This window comes from Anguilla anguilla, chromosome 11 (assembly GCF_013347855.1).
Source record: "Anguilla anguilla isolate fAngAng1 chromosome 11, fAngAng1.pri, whole genome shotgun sequence".
Taxonomy (NCBI): Eukaryota; Metazoa; Chordata; class Actinopteri; order Anguilliformes; family Anguillidae; genus Anguilla; species Anguilla anguilla.
The window spans coordinates 15,023,343-15,040,601 of NC_049211.1; the positions used below are offsets into that span (position 1 = coordinate 15,023,343).

The 17,259-nt window shown below is 45.2% G+C and overlaps 1 protein-coding gene across 3 annotated transcripts; it reads right to left on the minus strand.

Annotated features, from left to right (window-relative positions):
• Positions 1-1,110: 1,110 nt before the first annotated feature.
• sdcbp2 (syndecan binding protein (syntenin) 2) lies at positions 1,111-16,618 on the minus strand. 3 transcript variants are annotated; one of them, XM_035381742.1, is made up of 9 exons: positions 16,317-16,618; positions 9,264-9,315; positions 8,921-9,017; positions 5,934-6,034; positions 4,937-5,095; positions 4,658-4,833; positions 3,235-3,406; positions 2,786-2,877; positions 1,111-2,059 (listed from the first exon to the last, which is right to left on the minus strand). In XM_035381742.1, the coding sequence occupies exons 2-9, from the start codon at positions 9,312-9,314 to the stop codon at positions 2,005-2,007; spliced, it is 903 nt and encodes a 300-aa protein (XP_035237633.1). In that variant the 5' UTR covers position 9,315; positions 16,317-16,618; the 3' UTR covers positions 1,111-2,004. The 3 variants fall into 3 exon arrangements, with proteins under 3 accessions (XP_035237633.1, XP_035237634.1, XP_035237630.1); XM_035381743.1 differs by lacking the exon at positions 16,317-16,618 and adding an exon at positions 9,403-9,879 and having other exon boundaries at positions 4,937-5,092; XM_035381739.1 differs by lacking the exon at positions 16,317-16,618 and adding an exon at positions 9,403-9,876.
• Between the last annotated feature and the right edge of the window lie 641 nt (positions 16,619-17,259).

Sequence of the window (17,259 nt, forward strand, 5' to 3'; positions counted from 1 at the left end):
CCCAATCAACACTCGAACAGTGTGGCATTCCTCTTAGTCCTACCTCTATCCCTTTAACTTTGTTTCAGTAGGTAGCAACAGTCCAAGACCGGTTGCATTACTGCTGTGTATGTAATAAGTGACTGAGTATCTGAAAGCTTACACAAAGTTCTCATTGTTGGTTTCCTTTGTGATGCATTATCAGTCATATGAATGCACTGTGGCATTACTCTGTTCTCCAGTGGTAACAAATGAAACTGATTTTTTTTCTGAAGGCGATCAGAAGCACTGTGATATAATGAAAATGGAATTTAAAAGAGCATGGGATATATTTACCCAGTACACCCCTCCTGTTTTAAGGAGGGAAGAGAGGAAGAGAGCAACCAGTGTGAATATTGATAAAGCACTCAAATGTGAAAAAGACTTAAATGACATTGTTATGTACTGGCATCACTCGCTGTTTTCACTACACCATACTGTAAAACAGAACCAGAAGCCTACATATTAAAGCATGGAGAAATTACTTGACTCATTCTATCCTTTATTAAATCATCCATTGTACTTATATCCTTGGAGTCTTTCCCAACTGGAATTGACACGGTGGTCGTATGAATTGCTGTATTCTTTACCCATCATAAACCGTACCCATCATAAAATCTTTGCCCAAGAACACTGCCTGCTCTATGAAAAGTATCAGGTATTAGGAAACATCCAAAGTGCATCTGTATGACATTTCAAATTAATAAAAATATTTCAACTTGTCCAGCTGACCCTACCATATTTTATAATCCTTCACCTTCTTATTCACCTGTATTAATTTATTAATGTGGGTGATTTTAGGTAAGGAAAATGTTTTACATTTAAAATTCAATTACTGACCTGTGCTTTCAGTGCAAAGAAAGTATTTTACATATTCCGAACTGATTTTCAGGTCTGCTGTCAAAACTTGGTCGGGTGCTGAGGTTTGGGAATTGCTATGCATGATCAAAAATATGCTGTTGTCCAGCCACTGTCAGCCACTGCCAGCCAATGCTGACCTTAAACGTGCTTGCTGATGGAGCCATTTCCCCTACAAACCCAAACCCAAATAGTCATCTGTTTTCTTCATAGAACAAAATAAAGACAAAAAACTGATTTTAACCAGAAGGATTTTTTATTCTTATAATTATTTTGATGTTATATCCACATTTTTTGTAAGCTCTAAAATTTTACTTGATGACTGCAATAGCTGTCAAAGAATTTATACCTAAAACGCACTTTAAAACAAAAATATGCTACCAATTAGAATACAGTTTTCTGGGACCCACTATGGCAAAATTATTTATTTCTATCTTGTCCCGTACATCTGAATGTGTTCCAACCTTAGAGTCCACCTTTGGCTATTTGCAAAAAACAATTACCTGGGGAAAAGTTGTTTTATGGGACACAGTCAGATTCATAGGAACCATGTATGTGACATGCTTTGTGTAGTTCTGCATACGACTTTCCAAAGAGAAAGCTTATAACTCCACCTAGTACCCTTTAATGAAAAGAAAGCTCAGCTTGACCTGTCATCAAAGGGACACTTGACAGATAATGCACTTACAAAGAAGGACTCAAGGACACTTAGCTTTACCCCAGGAACTGTCAATCAGATCTTGAACAAGTATTACGTTACAGTTACCCTGTTGGTTATTCAGTTTTACAGCACTGGTCCCGCAAATTGATGGAACGATGAATGCCAAAGCTCTAAACTCTGGCCAAGTAAGGATGGGTCACATGAAATAAAAAAGGTGCACTGTCAAATAAAAAAGACATAATAGTATACTTGGCTATAATGGTCGATTATATAAAAAATGACAAAGAATAATCAACAAGCACAAGAATAAGCACAAGAACTTGTGTACTACGATAAAAAGAGGCAACTTGTGTTATGATGACGATGGTGATGATTGTGCTAAAGGAAGTGTTTCAGTACAGGGAGAGATCCCCAGTGAAATATAAACCCATTGGGAATGGCCAGAGAGGATGGTTCTGCTCACATTCTCACACCTCAGGCACAGAGTGGTCCATCGCTGACCTCAGGAGACCACTGGACATTCTAGAACACGGGACAGTTCAGAAGAGATCACAAAATGGCTGGACACAAAAACAACAATGCTATACTGAGATCAAAGTCAGGCTGCTATGCCTTGATTGGACAATGCTTAGGTGTCCAGAGCATGCAATTGACCTTTGGCCTGTATGAAGCATCATTCAATATTAGTATTGCCTATTGGTCTTGGCTTTTGCAAATGTAACCTGCTTGCCAGGGCATCTAAAGTTGTTCTGCATACTATGTACTTGGGTATCGCCACTGGCTTTGCGGTTAGCTTGACCAAATCATAAGATATTTTTTATTAATATAAATTCCAAATCAGTATACCACAAAGCACTAACATGTTGAGGATTGAAGTTTCAACTAAATTCAATACAGGGGTAAATATGAGTTCAATATTTGGTCAGTTATACATGGGTTAAATCCCTGGGTTTAAATTTTTCTCTAATCAAATTCTGTGATGTCCTTAAAATGACTAAAAATTAATAATCTAACAAACTGTACCCTTCGCTCGCCATGTACCATTTAAATGTATTTTTCAAATTGCAGCCAATTCTAAAATCTGCAGTGCCCCTGCATCATTTTGGAGCCCAAACTCAAAGTACTCTACAGGATACCCTTGAAGCTGGTGACAGCAAATTAAACTCGTTTTACTCCAGTCAAAATTTACACAGATGATTACTCTTTATAACCTGCCCCCTTGCAGTCCTCCCAAACTCCCCAACTCACCTCTTCACCATGTGCTCATAGATGAACTTGGGCATGATGGTAATGGTCATGGTATTTGGGGAGGTGGTCAGGAGGTCCTTAATCTGGGAGTCCTGTGAACACAAAACCAGCAGTCACAATTAGACCACTCCATTAGACTAGGTTAATAATCTTTAGAATGCCTTACCAGTTTGCAAAGGGCCAAAGCGTACACAGAATTCTCTTTGCTTCCATTAGCTCCGATATGTCGCCATGCTTTCAAAAATGTATTTCATATGCTTTCTGAGCGTGTAAACCCCCAAGATCATTTATAATTATGTTATAAATGAGCCCTGAGGTTTACAGACTAAGAGGCCTGTAAACAGAGTTTCATTCAGACATTATTACTGTTCTTTATATGTGCCACGTCTCTTCAGCAGTATGAGGGCAGGTTTAACCCCGTCACCCAAGCGGGGACGCGGCGCTCTCACCTTGAGCCCGATGACGTTCTGCCCGTTGATCTCGCAGATGTTGTGGTCGGTCAGCAGGCCGTTGCGCGCGGCGGAGCTGTCCTTCACCAGGGACGAGATGCGGCCCGACTTGAAGACGAATCCCACGTGGCCAGAGCTGTCCTTGTGCATGGTGATGGTGCGCTGGAACGGCCTGTAGAGGACACACCGGGGCTGATCACCTGCCCATCCTTTACAGAGCCCAGCGTACTAAAGACCAAACCACTCTAAGGTCCACAACAAAAGGCTCATGGGCTAACTGGCTCCAGAGTCACTTTACATTTCGTTTCCTTAACACAACCAAATCTTATATTTATGCATATGTATGTATAATCACCTTAAAAGACCATTAAATCCCAACCTTTTTAAAGAGTAGCTAGCTGTCCATCACACATTGCAATGAAAAGAGCAACTGAATCCCGGTGCCAAAACCGGTAGCTCCTTGGTAACCACGGCAACCCGTGCCTGCTGTCAGCAATGCAACGTTAAAGGAAGAAGGGCTGAAAGGCATGTCACTCATTGACATGAGTGGTTCTGGTCCCATTCTGGCATAAACAGTCAAACGCTCCTTTTCAGAGACGCAAGGCTGAATTAATCTCTAAGAGCCCTGTGGTGTGGAGATTTGTGCAGACTGTTGTACAGGCAGCTGGCCAGCAGGAGGCACCAGAGACAGACAAAAAGACTGCAAACCACATCAAATCCACAGCTTCCATAAAGGGAAAAAGCACCTCCCATTTCCACATCTACACACGAATTTCATTTCCAAGAAATGCCCTTTCCAACAGGCTTACATTTGCAGATGGCACAATTATGGATGCATATGGATATTATTTTTATTGTGCCTTACTTAAAAAGGTAAACTTATTTCAGTGCATGGGCTGTCTGCCACAATATCCATTTGCTTAAGAGATGCCCTTCCCCTGTTAAGCATTCAATGGACATTATGTAAAGGCCATTCCTTTCTTTCTGCCCTCCAGAAGTGAAAAACAAGGGTCTGAACAAAGCTTACAAATACTTTCATGCACTGTCAAATTCAATCCAAATTCAAATCGATCATTCTATCCATTATACCCATCTATCAACACATCAGGTACCAAAAACACACAATATTTACAGGGTTATACCAATGTTTTCTAGAAGGTTCTAACTATTTCTGTGCAAGCCCTATAAAGAAAATCATATAAATCACCTTGCACCTGGATGGTAATATTATACCTGAGATTCTAGCCCAGGAGCCTAAGATAGAAAAGTCTTGGATAATGTTGACACCTCGTTTGCAGTACACCTGCTACTGATAAAAAACGGAGCCAGTCTGTGCCTAAGCACTGGCCCTGATAAAGGGACTGTTTGGCTGTAATGATGGTGTGCAGTGTTGAGCTTTACGCGTGCGGCCCCGCTTCCTCACCGGTCCCTGACGACGAGCTCGATGCGCTGCTCGGCGGCGGCCTTCAGGGCCTTGTGGGCCTTGTCCAGGCTCCAGCCGGCGCAGTTGTGCCCGTTGATCTGCAGGACCTGGTCCCCGAAGCGCAGGCCGCCCAGCGCCGCGGGCGAGTTGGCCTGGACCAGCTGGATGAACACGCCCTGCGTGAGCGGGACAGGAAACGCGCCGTTAGCACGCGCGGCTACGCGTGTGGCCCGCGGACGGCCCGGCAGCCCCCCGGCGACGCCCCGGCGGCACACTCACGTTGTCGATGGCCCGCAGCCTCAGCCCGACCTTCCCGTCCTGGTCCTTGCACAGGATGACCTCGCGGACGCCCGGCCGGATCTCGGCCCTCCGTAACCCCACGTCGGCCCCCGTCACCGGCCGCACCATGCCCCCCAGGCTGGAGGACACCGACACCTGCTGTACACGGCAGGGAGGTCACACAAGAGTGAGTGCGGGGGAGGGGGTGAGCTGATCTTGTGTACCCAGTTGGGGAAGGTGAACAAGCACCCAGAGCCACGGCTACACGCCGAAGACACTGAGAATTCCACCCACAGCCCGTGATTCATTCCATCTGCCGCACCACACACGTCCCCGCCGCCTCTCCGCATCTCTACAGGCCCACAGTCAGGATTAGGCTGGAGAATCCACCCTCCACATTATCCTACACACTGCTCCCATACCAGCCATCAGTGCAGCATTCAGCATGGCTGAGCCACCTAAATACATACGAGAGGCAGTAGGCTTTAGTAATAACACAATCCGTTAGTTAACTTTGCTAACCGTCACTTATTTTGTCATCCAAAAGGTATAAATTGAAAAAAATTTAACCAATAGTCACTTTAATTTCTCATTTTTGGCTTTTCTCCATTTCCCCAGCAGGGATTGTGGAACTCTTCCTTCATTCAAAGCCACTGAATGTCACTGGGATGCTTTATTGGAAGAGGTTAACAGGGACATGCTGAGCAGCGATGTGAATGTCAGACAGATTAAGCAGTGGGCATCTTACATAAACCCCTCCTCCCAGCTCATCCCCCACCAGTAGTCCCCACTAACTCTCACCAGCATACACTGCTATGCCATCACTGTTTCAACATAGCCAATATTACATACAGACATACACATGCTCACAGCCATACACACACAAAGACAAGTCTACAAACAGGCACAGAAACAGATGCACAGCACACACACACACGCATGCATGCACACGCACGCGCACGCGCACGCACACGCACACACACACATAAACACTTACACTATCTGAAACAGGCACGAGAGCCAGATTCCTCTGCACCTCCTCACTGTTGAGGCTCAGGCCCATGTAGTCTCCCAGATCCTGGAGGTTCGGGTAGAGACCTGGGGACAAGTCACAGAGAGCCAGTCAGAGGCCTGTACAGCTTTAGAGACAAACCGTTAACTGCCAACTCAAATAAAAGTATAGCACCACTGTCAAAAAGATGCTGATATGGAAAAAGACGTTCACTATTGAACTCATGAGTGTCACTGAATGATTGCTAGTGTTAAGTGCACTAGCCAATATGAAACAGAGGGAGCGATTGCAGACCAGGATGGTGAGGGTGGGGTGGGGGATCTACCAACCAACATGGATGCAATTTGGCATCCCCTCCATAGGTGGCACACTAGTCGACTGCCCTTCTAGTCTACGCCTAGAACCGGCTCTGTGGTCATATCCCAAAAATAGAAGAAACAGCCTGCAATATCCACAGCAATATCCCAAGGCAGGGGTATGGAGCAGGGGGAAATGAAGGGAAATCACTGAAACTTTCCCCGAGGTTTACCATCTCAGTGTTATTCTCCAGCTACAAAGGGGGAGGGGGCAGTGGGGTTTCAGAATAACCTGAGAATGGGGGTGTCTCTGCAGAGCACTGTCCACATGCTCATTACGAGCCGCAGCGTCGGCGGTTCGAGTCCGACCGCGCGACCTTTGTCGCACGTCTCTCCCTCTCTCTTCCCGTCTCTCTACACTGTCCTGTCCAATAAAGCTGAAAGGCCCAAAAAAAAATATATATATATATATATATTTAAAAAAAGAATAACGTGAAAATGGTTAGCACAACTTGCCCCCTCCTGAACTTCACAGTAATGATTTCCAGGCATTAGTCACTTCTCCCATTTGACTGATATACTCTGAGCCCCTGCTGTGGGTGGTGGGTGGGAGATGTGGGTGTGTGCCAGGCCACAGTGCACAGAACACGCTGTGCTGAGAGCAGAGAGAAGAGTGACAGAGCAGCTGAACCGCCGCACACAGCACAAACTCATCACTTATAAACGCGCTTACGAAAACACGCCTATGGCGAGGAAACAGAGCCCAGGACACATCCAGCACACCCACGGGCGCACAAATCATACACCGAGAAAGACTGAATGCCAAAATGCACAGGGGCTCTCACACAGACGCACAAAACAGCCTCTGTTACATTTACATCTCTTCTCTCCCAGAACATCCTGTATTTTAACACCACCTACATAGCCCCTAAATGCACTCACATACGCCACAACTGCTGTTTTAATACACACTGATGACAAATCGACACAGAGAGAAGAGATCCACTGTAGCTTTCACCTCAGCTGTAACCTGTTCAACCCATTTTATTTGCCATCTACTACTTTACACCAGGCTGGCCAGTGGAGTATAGGCTCCCCCTCTATATCCGGGTTCCTCTTGATATTTCTTCCCATTGGGGCGTTCTTTCTCACCACTGGGAGTTTTTTACCTTATGTACCTGCTATTTGGGGGTTCAGGCCTGGTGCTCTGTCTCTTGCCTTGCTACTCTGTAAAGCGTCCTTGTGACAGCTCTCTGTAAAAAGTGCTATACAAATAAAATGTAATTTTATTTTATTTGATTGTGTAACATCCAAAAAGCAGCGCTCGCACATAAACCATACACAAGTCCAGTGCTGTCTTCCAGCCCTGCCACCAAGAGCAGCAGCTAATCTCAGATTTTGGCTAATGTTAGACGCTCGGGCGCTTTCCAGCCAGGCCGTGGGATTAAACAGCACCAGCTGGTAAACGAGCCACTGGGCAGCACCAGAACAAGCCCAGCCTGTGTGCTGCACATAGCACTGATCCAACATGGCGCCGGGAAAAGGAGACTTTGAGGGACCACTCCTTGTCTTGAATAACATCAGCAGCAAGAGCTGCAGAAGCAGGAAGTGGTTTGTTCCTGACATTTAGCATTTGATTCATTTGCTCATACTCAGCTCTGCCAATAACTATTATTAGCTCTGGAGCAAGAGCAGTGTGATCATTCCTGTTTGACTGTTAGTCCCTCTATAGGCGTGTGAACAGGATAATCATAAAAATCTTGACAGGTTTCAGATGAAACTTTGAGAACACCCAGGAAACGGCTATCCTGCAGGGCTACTACGACGACTCTAATGGGCGGTGGACGCATGCTCTCTAGTTAATATGGCAGAAAATAACTGCAGGCCATGGCGTCTGGAGAGCTGGATCCAGAGAAAGGAGGTCAGAGTGAGGATGAAAGGGATGGGGGATGGGGAGAGGGCCGGGCTGCCAACCAGCAATGATGTCAGACCGTTTCCTTCTCCTCCTTTCCTGCCTGTCCCTCACGGCCCTGGGGCAGAAGGAACAGTTCCAGCAAAAACACAAACCGCCCCCCCCCAACCCCCACCCGCCGCTTCCAGGACAGTCTCCATGGCAGCGCTGAGCTAGTCCCACTGAAAGAAAACAAAAGGCTGGGGGCTCGGTGCGGCCCACCCCGTGCGAGGGAACGGGGGAGAGTGACAGAGAGCAGAGAAGGCATGGCTCAGTCTTCCCCTTTCCTCCCACTCTCTTTCTTTCTCTTTCATCTCAGTCTATTTTTGTCTCCAGCTGCTTTTTTCATCTCTCGCTCTCACTCACTTCCTTTAGTTTCCGCGTCTTTCACCCACTTTGCGACCTTCTCAAAGGCTGGGACACACCGCAGAGGAGAACGACAAAAGGGGACCCATATTCGCTTGGGCCGTTTCAATTCTGCAGCCCCCCACCCCCACCCCCTCCCCCTCCCCACGCAACAATGCCAGGGACAGCTGAGGACCAAAATAAGCGCCATCTCTTGCTTTCAACCTCCTTTCACCATCCCACCACTCTCCACCTCCCCGCAGCCCGCGAGGTATTTTCAGCAGAAAGAGAGCTCTGCTCTCTATACGGGACGGCCCCTGATGGAGGTCTGCAGAAGCGGCGGACAGCGGGAGAGCGCCCTTCAGCAGCCCGCGGCTCACCTGACACTGCCGGACCCGGCCCGCCATCCTGGGGCTGGTAGGCCTCTTCCGCGATGGCCGGGGTGGAGGAGGTGCCCTGAACAAACTGAGATTGGGCCTGGCGGGGGAGAGAGGGAGATTTTAAAATGCGACGCATCACTCACTCACATTTTCAGAAAATTCACAATCCGTGACCTTGCGCAAACATATTAGATCCACATTTTCAGTGGTTACAGGCAATCGATTAATAAATCCATAAATCCATTTTACTTCCAAGACTTATAATCTGGGCAAAACTTCCCAGAAGCATTATTTAAATAAAAATAAATGTATGTTTTAAACTGTGAGGATTCAGTCTCCTTACCTTCAGAACCTTGTCCACCTTGAGGTCCTCCAGGGATGGATAGAGTGACATCCTGTAGAAAAATAAGAGAGAATCTGAATAACTCCAGTGTTTCATAACCGAAAGCGCAAATGAAATGGAGAACTAGGCCAGAACTCACATTCCAAAGGGTTAGGGGAACTACTAAGATCACGAGAAGGCTGTTTGAGATCTGATCAACAGGCATTAACGTAGACCGTTCCCTGCGCCGCTAACGCACACCTTTCCCTACGCCGTTAATGCAGACCGTTCCCTGCGCCGCTAACGCACACCTTTCCCTATGCCGCTAATGCAGACCGTTCCCTACGCTACTAACACGGACCGTTCCCTACGCCGCTAACACAGCCCGTTCCCTACAGCGCTAACACAGCCCGTTCCCTACAGCGCTAACACAGCCCGTTCCCTACAGCGCTAACACAGCCTGTTCCCTACAGCGCTAACACAGCCCGTTCCCTACAGCGCTAATACAGACCGTTCCCTACAGCGCTAACACAGACCGTTCCCTACAGCGCTAACACAGACCGTTCCCTACAGCGCTAACACAGACCGTTCCCTACAGTGCTAACACAGCCCGTTCCCTACAGCGCTAACAAAGACCGTTCCCTACAGCGCTAACAAAGACCGTTCCCGGCGCCGCTAACACAGCCCGTTCCCTACAGCGCTAACACAGCCCGTTCCCTACAGCGCTAACACAGCCCGTTCCCTACAGCGCTAACACAGCCCGTTCCCTACAGCGCTAACACAGCCCGTTCCCTACAGCGCTAACACAGCCCGTTCCCTACAGCGCTAACACAGCCCGTTCCCTACAGCGCTAACACAGACCGTTCCAGCGCTAACACAGCCCGTTCCCTACAGCGCTAACACAGCCCGTTCCCTACAGCGCTAACACAGACCGTTCCCTACAGCGCTAACACAGCCCGTTCCCTACAGCGCTAACACAGCCCGTTCCCTACAGCGCTAACACAGACCGTTCCCTACAGCGCTAACACAGACCGTTCCCTACAGCGCTAACACAGCCCGTTCCCTACAGCGCTAACACAGCCTGTTCCCTACAGCGCTAACACAGCCCGTTCCCTACAGCGCTAACACAGACCGTTCCCTACAGCGCTAACACAGCCCGTTCCCTACAGCGCTAACACAGCCCGTTCCCTACAGCGCTAACACAGCCCGTTCCCTACAGCGCTAACACAGCCCGTTCCCTACAGCGCTAACACAGACCGTTCCAGCGCTAACACAACCTCAGAGACATAGGAGTCCAGCCACAGTGACAGGAGGCATGGAACTCCAGGGCCATAAGCCCATAATGAGATTCAAACTTTAATTAAGTGTTTCACCACTAATCCCCCATGATCCTCTTCTGCACACACGTTCACAGCATCACAATGTGTTATTGAGAAGAACAGAAAGGGGGAGGAAAAGGGGAGAGAAAGAGTGCAAAGAATGTTAAAAAACGGAGGGGGGGGGGGGGTCTGGTTGGAAGAGTGGACTGAGTTCCTAATGAAGAGACTTCCCCGATTTCAGACAACCCGCTCCTCTGTAACCCTGAGCGACGAACGAAATAAGTGCACCCTACAAAAACACTCCACAATAAAGACAAACAAACCAAATGAGTGGATAAGAGGAGGGGCATCGTCCTTCCTCACACCGATACCACCAGCCTCTTCCTTTAGCCCAAATAAGCAGGCCAGAATCAAGCCATCCATACAGTACATCCCTGAAAATGAACTCCCCTGCACTTACTGACACACTCATGCATACGCCTTCCATAAATGGAGAGCCCTCCACTGGCGCACACACATCATGACTCACACAAGCACTCCTCCCACACACTCTTGTGACTGTTACAAAACACATCGTGGATCAACCTTTATCACACCATTGGACCACACATTTTTAAAATTTTTATCTTAACCCTTTTCTCTGTGCCAAACAAAAGAAACTGAAAGATGTGGTGGAAGTCAGGCACACGTAGGCGCAGAAGGAAACCAACATCACATGAGGAGGAAACCAATCTACTACAGCAAGTGAAGTGGAAAACCATTCCTTGGATGACAAAGCAGCTTTAACAGGAAACAAAACAGAGTGCTCTATGTAGAGCACTCCCATAAAATCAATTAGAGAACAGTCAGTAAGTCACATGACTGAAAGAGCCCATCCCAGGAAACCAAGCAAATATTATCCTAGCTGTATTGTAGGCACACGCATGGTAAAACTGTCCCAGAGGGATACAGTGCACTCCATTTACATTTGACTAGTTTCAATGGCAAATTCTGGTACCCCAGCATACTCATGCAAGTCACGCTGCTTGTGCTCTAAACACGAATAGAAACAGATACTTGAAATGTAGTCCTATAACCTGACATTAAACTGACACAGAGTAAAGCTAAACATGTTGAAGCACCATTTTCCGTGAAGCAACCATAAAGTCTTCAGCTTCCCCCTTTTGTTGGAAAACACATGACAGGCTTCCTGTGCATAAAATGGGAACCTGATATGAGTTAAAATGCAGGCGCATAAGGGCCCATATGTCCAGTAACACTGTAGCATACAGGCCCAGACCTACAGAATACATACTGCATAACCACATTTACAAAACAAACGCTGACCACACACATCAAAACCACACACAAACACTTCCGACAGAGAGATCAGCTCCCCTATGTCATAAAGCCACTAGCGCAGAAACAAAAACATCATACCTCGGATCACACAGGCACTGAATCTACTGCAATCAGTTAGCACAAAAAATTAAACAATTAAATTCCACAATCAAACGTCCAGAGTTAAACAGGTTCGTATGAGAATAAAGACCTGACATAGGTCTATGCCCCATAAGATTGCAGTACACTGCTGATTTTTTCTGCAGATACCCTTATCAAAGGAAATGTATAATAACTTCAGTACAGCATCACATTATGTAACTCTTTAAAGATGAAGGTCACTTTCTGGGTTTTTAACATTTACTCAATCAGGATGCTGGTACAATTAGGACCCCTCCACGCACATGCACACACCCACACGCACGTGTGCGCACACACACCACCAGGTACTCTGGAGTGTTGGTTATGCATATTGTGCATCTCCCTGACAGATTTTATTTTACAGACAAAATTCAGTGAACCAAAATGATCAAGGAACAGGATGCTCCCTTTGTCCCAGTAAATGGGAATACAATAAACTTGAGTTCAGAAGAAACAGCAATGCAGAGACAGCACTTTGGTGTGAGATATTAGCTAAATGATCGCAAGACAAAAAGCTAAGAAGATTATGGTGGGAGGCAGCTTAAATCCATAACTGTTGTCTTGTACCGCTGAACTACATTCTCTCAGCCATCCCCATTGCTTTCATGCAGCAGACAGCAAATTGCCTGTCTTCATAACTGTTCATTTCCTCATCACCGAAAGCCAAACATTGCAAGCACACTTATTGCACAAGCCTACAGCACCAGGTAGCAACACCGGGACGGTTGCTTGGCTTGTGCATTTCATGTCACACCCCCTGGGAGAACTCCCCCAGAATCCTGACAACAAAGTGCATATCAAGGAGTCCCATCTGCATTTTAGGAAATTAGCAGAGGGACTTACACACAGCTTACATTATTTCTTTTCACCTGCCCATTTATACAGCTGGATATCGTTACTGGGCATTGTTATTGTGCAGGAACTGTGACTGGATATGTACATTTCTAATCACATTTCACAGGCAGGCAGCCATCAGTATCCATGGGCCCAGAACCAAGAGTTAGCCTACATTATGAAAGGCAGACCAGGAATAAACCAGAGAGCACAGTGGCGTGTGTGTTTTTTTCAGGTCTGGGTGCCAGGAAATAGAGCCCGCCCACTACAGCAAGATGGGGTTGATTAGTTCTAAACTCACACAGTTTTTATCAAACGTGTCACGCGCTAAAACGTCCCCAGTGACCGACGCACTGAGCGCGATCGCAGATCTTCCCAGGGTTCTTTGTTCTCCAATAGAAAACAATGGCTTCCAGTTCGCCGTTCACTCTCGGCCCTTGATAAGACGTCCAAAGCAAAAGATCAGTGTTCACAAGGCCTTCCTCTCGCTGGCTACTTCCAGGCTAGGCGTTAGCTTCAGATATCCCAAGTCAGCTTGAGGAGTGTGAGGTGATGCTTTGTGCTCGTGATGAAACCACAGACTGGCCTGCCCGCAGACTTATTCCAGCAATAGGTCACCAGCCCCTCACTCCACCCTTACATGACTTAATAACCAGTTGTGCAAATATAGAGTTATTCTTGAAAATGGAGGGTAATAATGTTTCTTGTACACCTGTAGTGGTGGTCACCTTAAATACAAATCAAAACTTGGAGTGAAATAAGTGAGACAAAGTGAGATAAAAGCAAGTACAGCTTGTCCATCTGGTTTTGCATAGTTTTGATGAAGCATTAATGACCTTGCTCCGCAGCTGCAGAGCTATATATGTTTATTATAAGTAATGTACAAATTAAAATGTCCTGATGTGTTAATTTGACATATCATAAACATTTACTTCTGTTCAGCCCGCTTTCACACTTTAAATTCTGTACAAACAGGCAGCATTTACTGGGGCTCAGATTCATTTACAGGGGCCCAGTTCAATTTACAGGGGCCCAGATTCATTTATAGGGGCCCAGGTCAATTTACAAGGGCCCAGATTCATTTATAGGGGTCCATATTCATTTATAGGGGCCCAGATTCATTTACAGGGGCCCAGATCAATTTACAGGGGCCCATATTCATTTACAGGGGCCCAGATCAATTTACAGGGGCCCAGATTCATTTTCAGTGGCCCCGATTCATTTACAGGGGCCCAGATTCATATACCTAAAACTTCACACAATTATTTTACTGATTACAGAATAAGCACACCAAATCAGAGAAAGCTGAACATGAGCAGTGCCAGGGAGAACATGATTTTTGGAAGTACACTGTATAAATAAGTACTGAAAGAATGAAAGGTATGTGAAAAGCATTACCAAAAAAAGATAATAACAAAAGTATGTGTTTGTCCTGGGAGAAAGAGGAAGTAAATACTGCTGCTACTGCAACAAGGAGCAATAGTAACAGGAATAGCTTTGTCATAGTGTCTACTTCCTTTTCCAAGGTACATTAGCTTTCATGCAAACGTTAGTTTCCACATTGTAAATGAATGAATTCAGGAAAACCCCAAGGCAACACCAGCAGTCTATCTACACCTAAATGTGGCTAGTGATGATGAGGCAGAAGTAAACTGAGATTGATAAACCTGACTATAACCCTGTATTTACCATTCTAAGGATTGTAAGAGGCAGAGATTAACCTAGAGTAGAAAATGCACCTCAGGTTCTGTCCAATGCAATCATTTTACTACTTTCTTTCAATGTCAAAGTCAGTTTGCAGATTTTCAACTGACAGTGCAACAACATCCAGAAGGAACTTGATTAGACATGCTTCATGCTTTGCTGGAGAGACTACAAGAGACAACAGTACACTTCATCAGGCTCTTACTGGAAATGTACAAGGAAAGCCCCCAAATGCTAAGATATGAAGAGAAAGATTAACTATATGGGATCATTCCTATGCCAAATGATTGTGTAATCCCAGCTGTAAACCACACATGACGAACGGGTGTCCTGGACAACACAATTACACAAATATGTTTTTAAAGATCAAAGGACTGGTTTACTAAATTCCAGTTACCATTATAATCTTATTAAGGGGTCGTTTTCAAAAGTTCCATTCTCTCAATTTCATAATGAGGCTGAATCTCGGAGTACAACGATACCTCGCATAAAGCACCTCAAGGAACAGTTAACATGTTTTCCACTTTTCAGTGAGTTTCATTTGTCTGGGCAGCTCGGTCCATCCACTGCATTGGGGGCTACATGCCATCACAGTTGCCAGAATTCAGTTTCCTCCTTTGTAAATCACACGTCCCTGAGATATAAACAACAGTAGCCAAAACAGTGACGTACTCCTTACTGCATGCATTAGTCCCATCAACAGGTAGGCCTAAAGTGACTGCTAAAGTAGAAAAAAAATTATGGAATTACTGTCACTGTAGAACTGTTCCGCGATAATCTTAGCTAGCCTAATCCAGGCTTTATTCCTGCCAGTAGGGATCAATTTAACAGAATGTATAGGCCAATTACAAGTGAGGGTAAAATAACAACGTTAAGTTAATTTAAATTTGCTGGACTAGTAAATTAAACTGCTATTTAGGTACTGCTACTACTTACTACTAGCTAACAGAATTCGTTTTGCTTTCTAAATCTACCCTCCAAGTGGCTACCATTTGGACAAATTACTGCCCAACTTTAGTTAAGGTTAGCTTTCGAAATTGTTCACGGCAAATATTTACACGCCCGCAACTGGGTTACTCAGCCTGCTAAACAGTATCCATTCAAGATAGCGCTAACCCTTAACTAATATTTCCGAAGGCCTGTTTGTCGGATCCCTTGTTTGGACTTCCCGTTAGCAAGCCACAGATGTTCTAACTTGGTTAACGGTAGCTACCTCCATACAACGCGCAAGAGATGTTAGCCAACAAGCTAACTATGTGTTGTAGTTTAAAGAAAGAATAACATTTATCCATAAACAACCACAAATCGGAAAACAGAAGACGAAAGATAACTAATGTGTAACATCCACACTAAGCAAACAGTTAAGGAAAGCGGACATAATTCAACTTTGAAAAGAGCTTATTTTTTAATGGATTTAAAAATGCCAGATGGTGCCCTGGTTGACGACATCAAAGGACGTCAAACAATCGCCTCAAATTATAGGAATATTTCCGTTAAACTAAAATGACTAAAGTGAAAATTAACGAAACTAGCTAAATCTCACATATTTAACACCAGGGGGAACTTCATCCACAGTGAACGCCTTTGTTCCCCTGCTAGCTATGCTAGTTCCTTGGCTGGTTAGATAATGTTAAATACAAGCACAAGAAAACTAGGTAGGTAACACGCTAGCTAACTAAAGGTAACGTTACCAGTTTGTTAACTGTCGATATTTATTATAAATTTGTGCCGGAAAGTGGACCGTGTAGTGACTTACCTTACAACTTTCAGCGATATCCGAATCAAATTAAAGTGAAATTTCAGGCTGGACAACTGCTCTCGCAAAATTGCGGATTGTACACACCGAGTCTTTCGCAGTAAACGACAGTAAACGAAAGTAGCCCTAGCGTTGATTTCCCGTTCGAAACTCGATCAATGACGTACTTGAGTGTGACTGCCTACAGTCCATCAGCTGTGACGAAGATATTACACGTACACTGGAATGTTAGCAAAACAAGTCAACCTGAAAACTCCCTTAAATTCGCGAAGAATCAACGGTCTATAGTTCTGCACTTAAGTTCCACTCGTCAGAATGAAAATGTGAGAAGGGAACAGGTGAGGGCGTGGCAGGTAGGTAAAGTGCTCATTATTTAGTGCTGTTCTGGGACAATATAATTTTATTGTATTACTTTAATAGGATTAGACTTTTTAAAGTATAATATAGATAAATAAATATATTGTAATTATTATTGTCATTAGTAGACTCTTCTGACGTAGCGAAAATGGTCTCGTATCCGTAGCTGTGTATTAAAAACGGTGCTTGCCTGCCCCCCCCCCCCCCCCCCCCCCCGGTTAAAAAAAACCAGGAACAGGTTATTGTCGTACTCTTATCTGGGTAAACAAAGACCTACGCCCTATACCAGTCTTTCGTATAGAGTGAATTGCATTTAGGCGTAGTATTGTGATCCAACTTTCGGACATTTGCAAAAAAATATATATAATATTGGAAAAATTGGGAAAGCAAACACTATGCACATCTTATGAAAGTTACGGCATTAATAAATTCACTGCGTTTCTCTCAGTATGTATTGTACTGCTTCATGTTTCATTGATATGCCCCTGGATCCCCCCATGTACATGTTTGTGTAAATAGTAGCCCAGGCCAAAATGATGAATTAAAAAGTGTGCGATTTTGGTAAACTTTTCACGTTCTATTTGTA

Coding starts and splice junctions, on each gene's coding strand:
- sdcbp2 (XM_035381739.1), bottom strand. Junction 9,018..9,263: donor AGGTGGACAAGGTTCTGAAG/GTAAGGAGACTG, acceptor CTCCCCCGCCAG/GCCCAATCTCAGTTTGTTCA. Junction 3,407..4,657: donor GAGCTCGTCGTCAGGGACCG/GTGAGGAAGCGG, acceptor TGTCCTCTACAG/GCCGTTCCAGCGCACCATCA.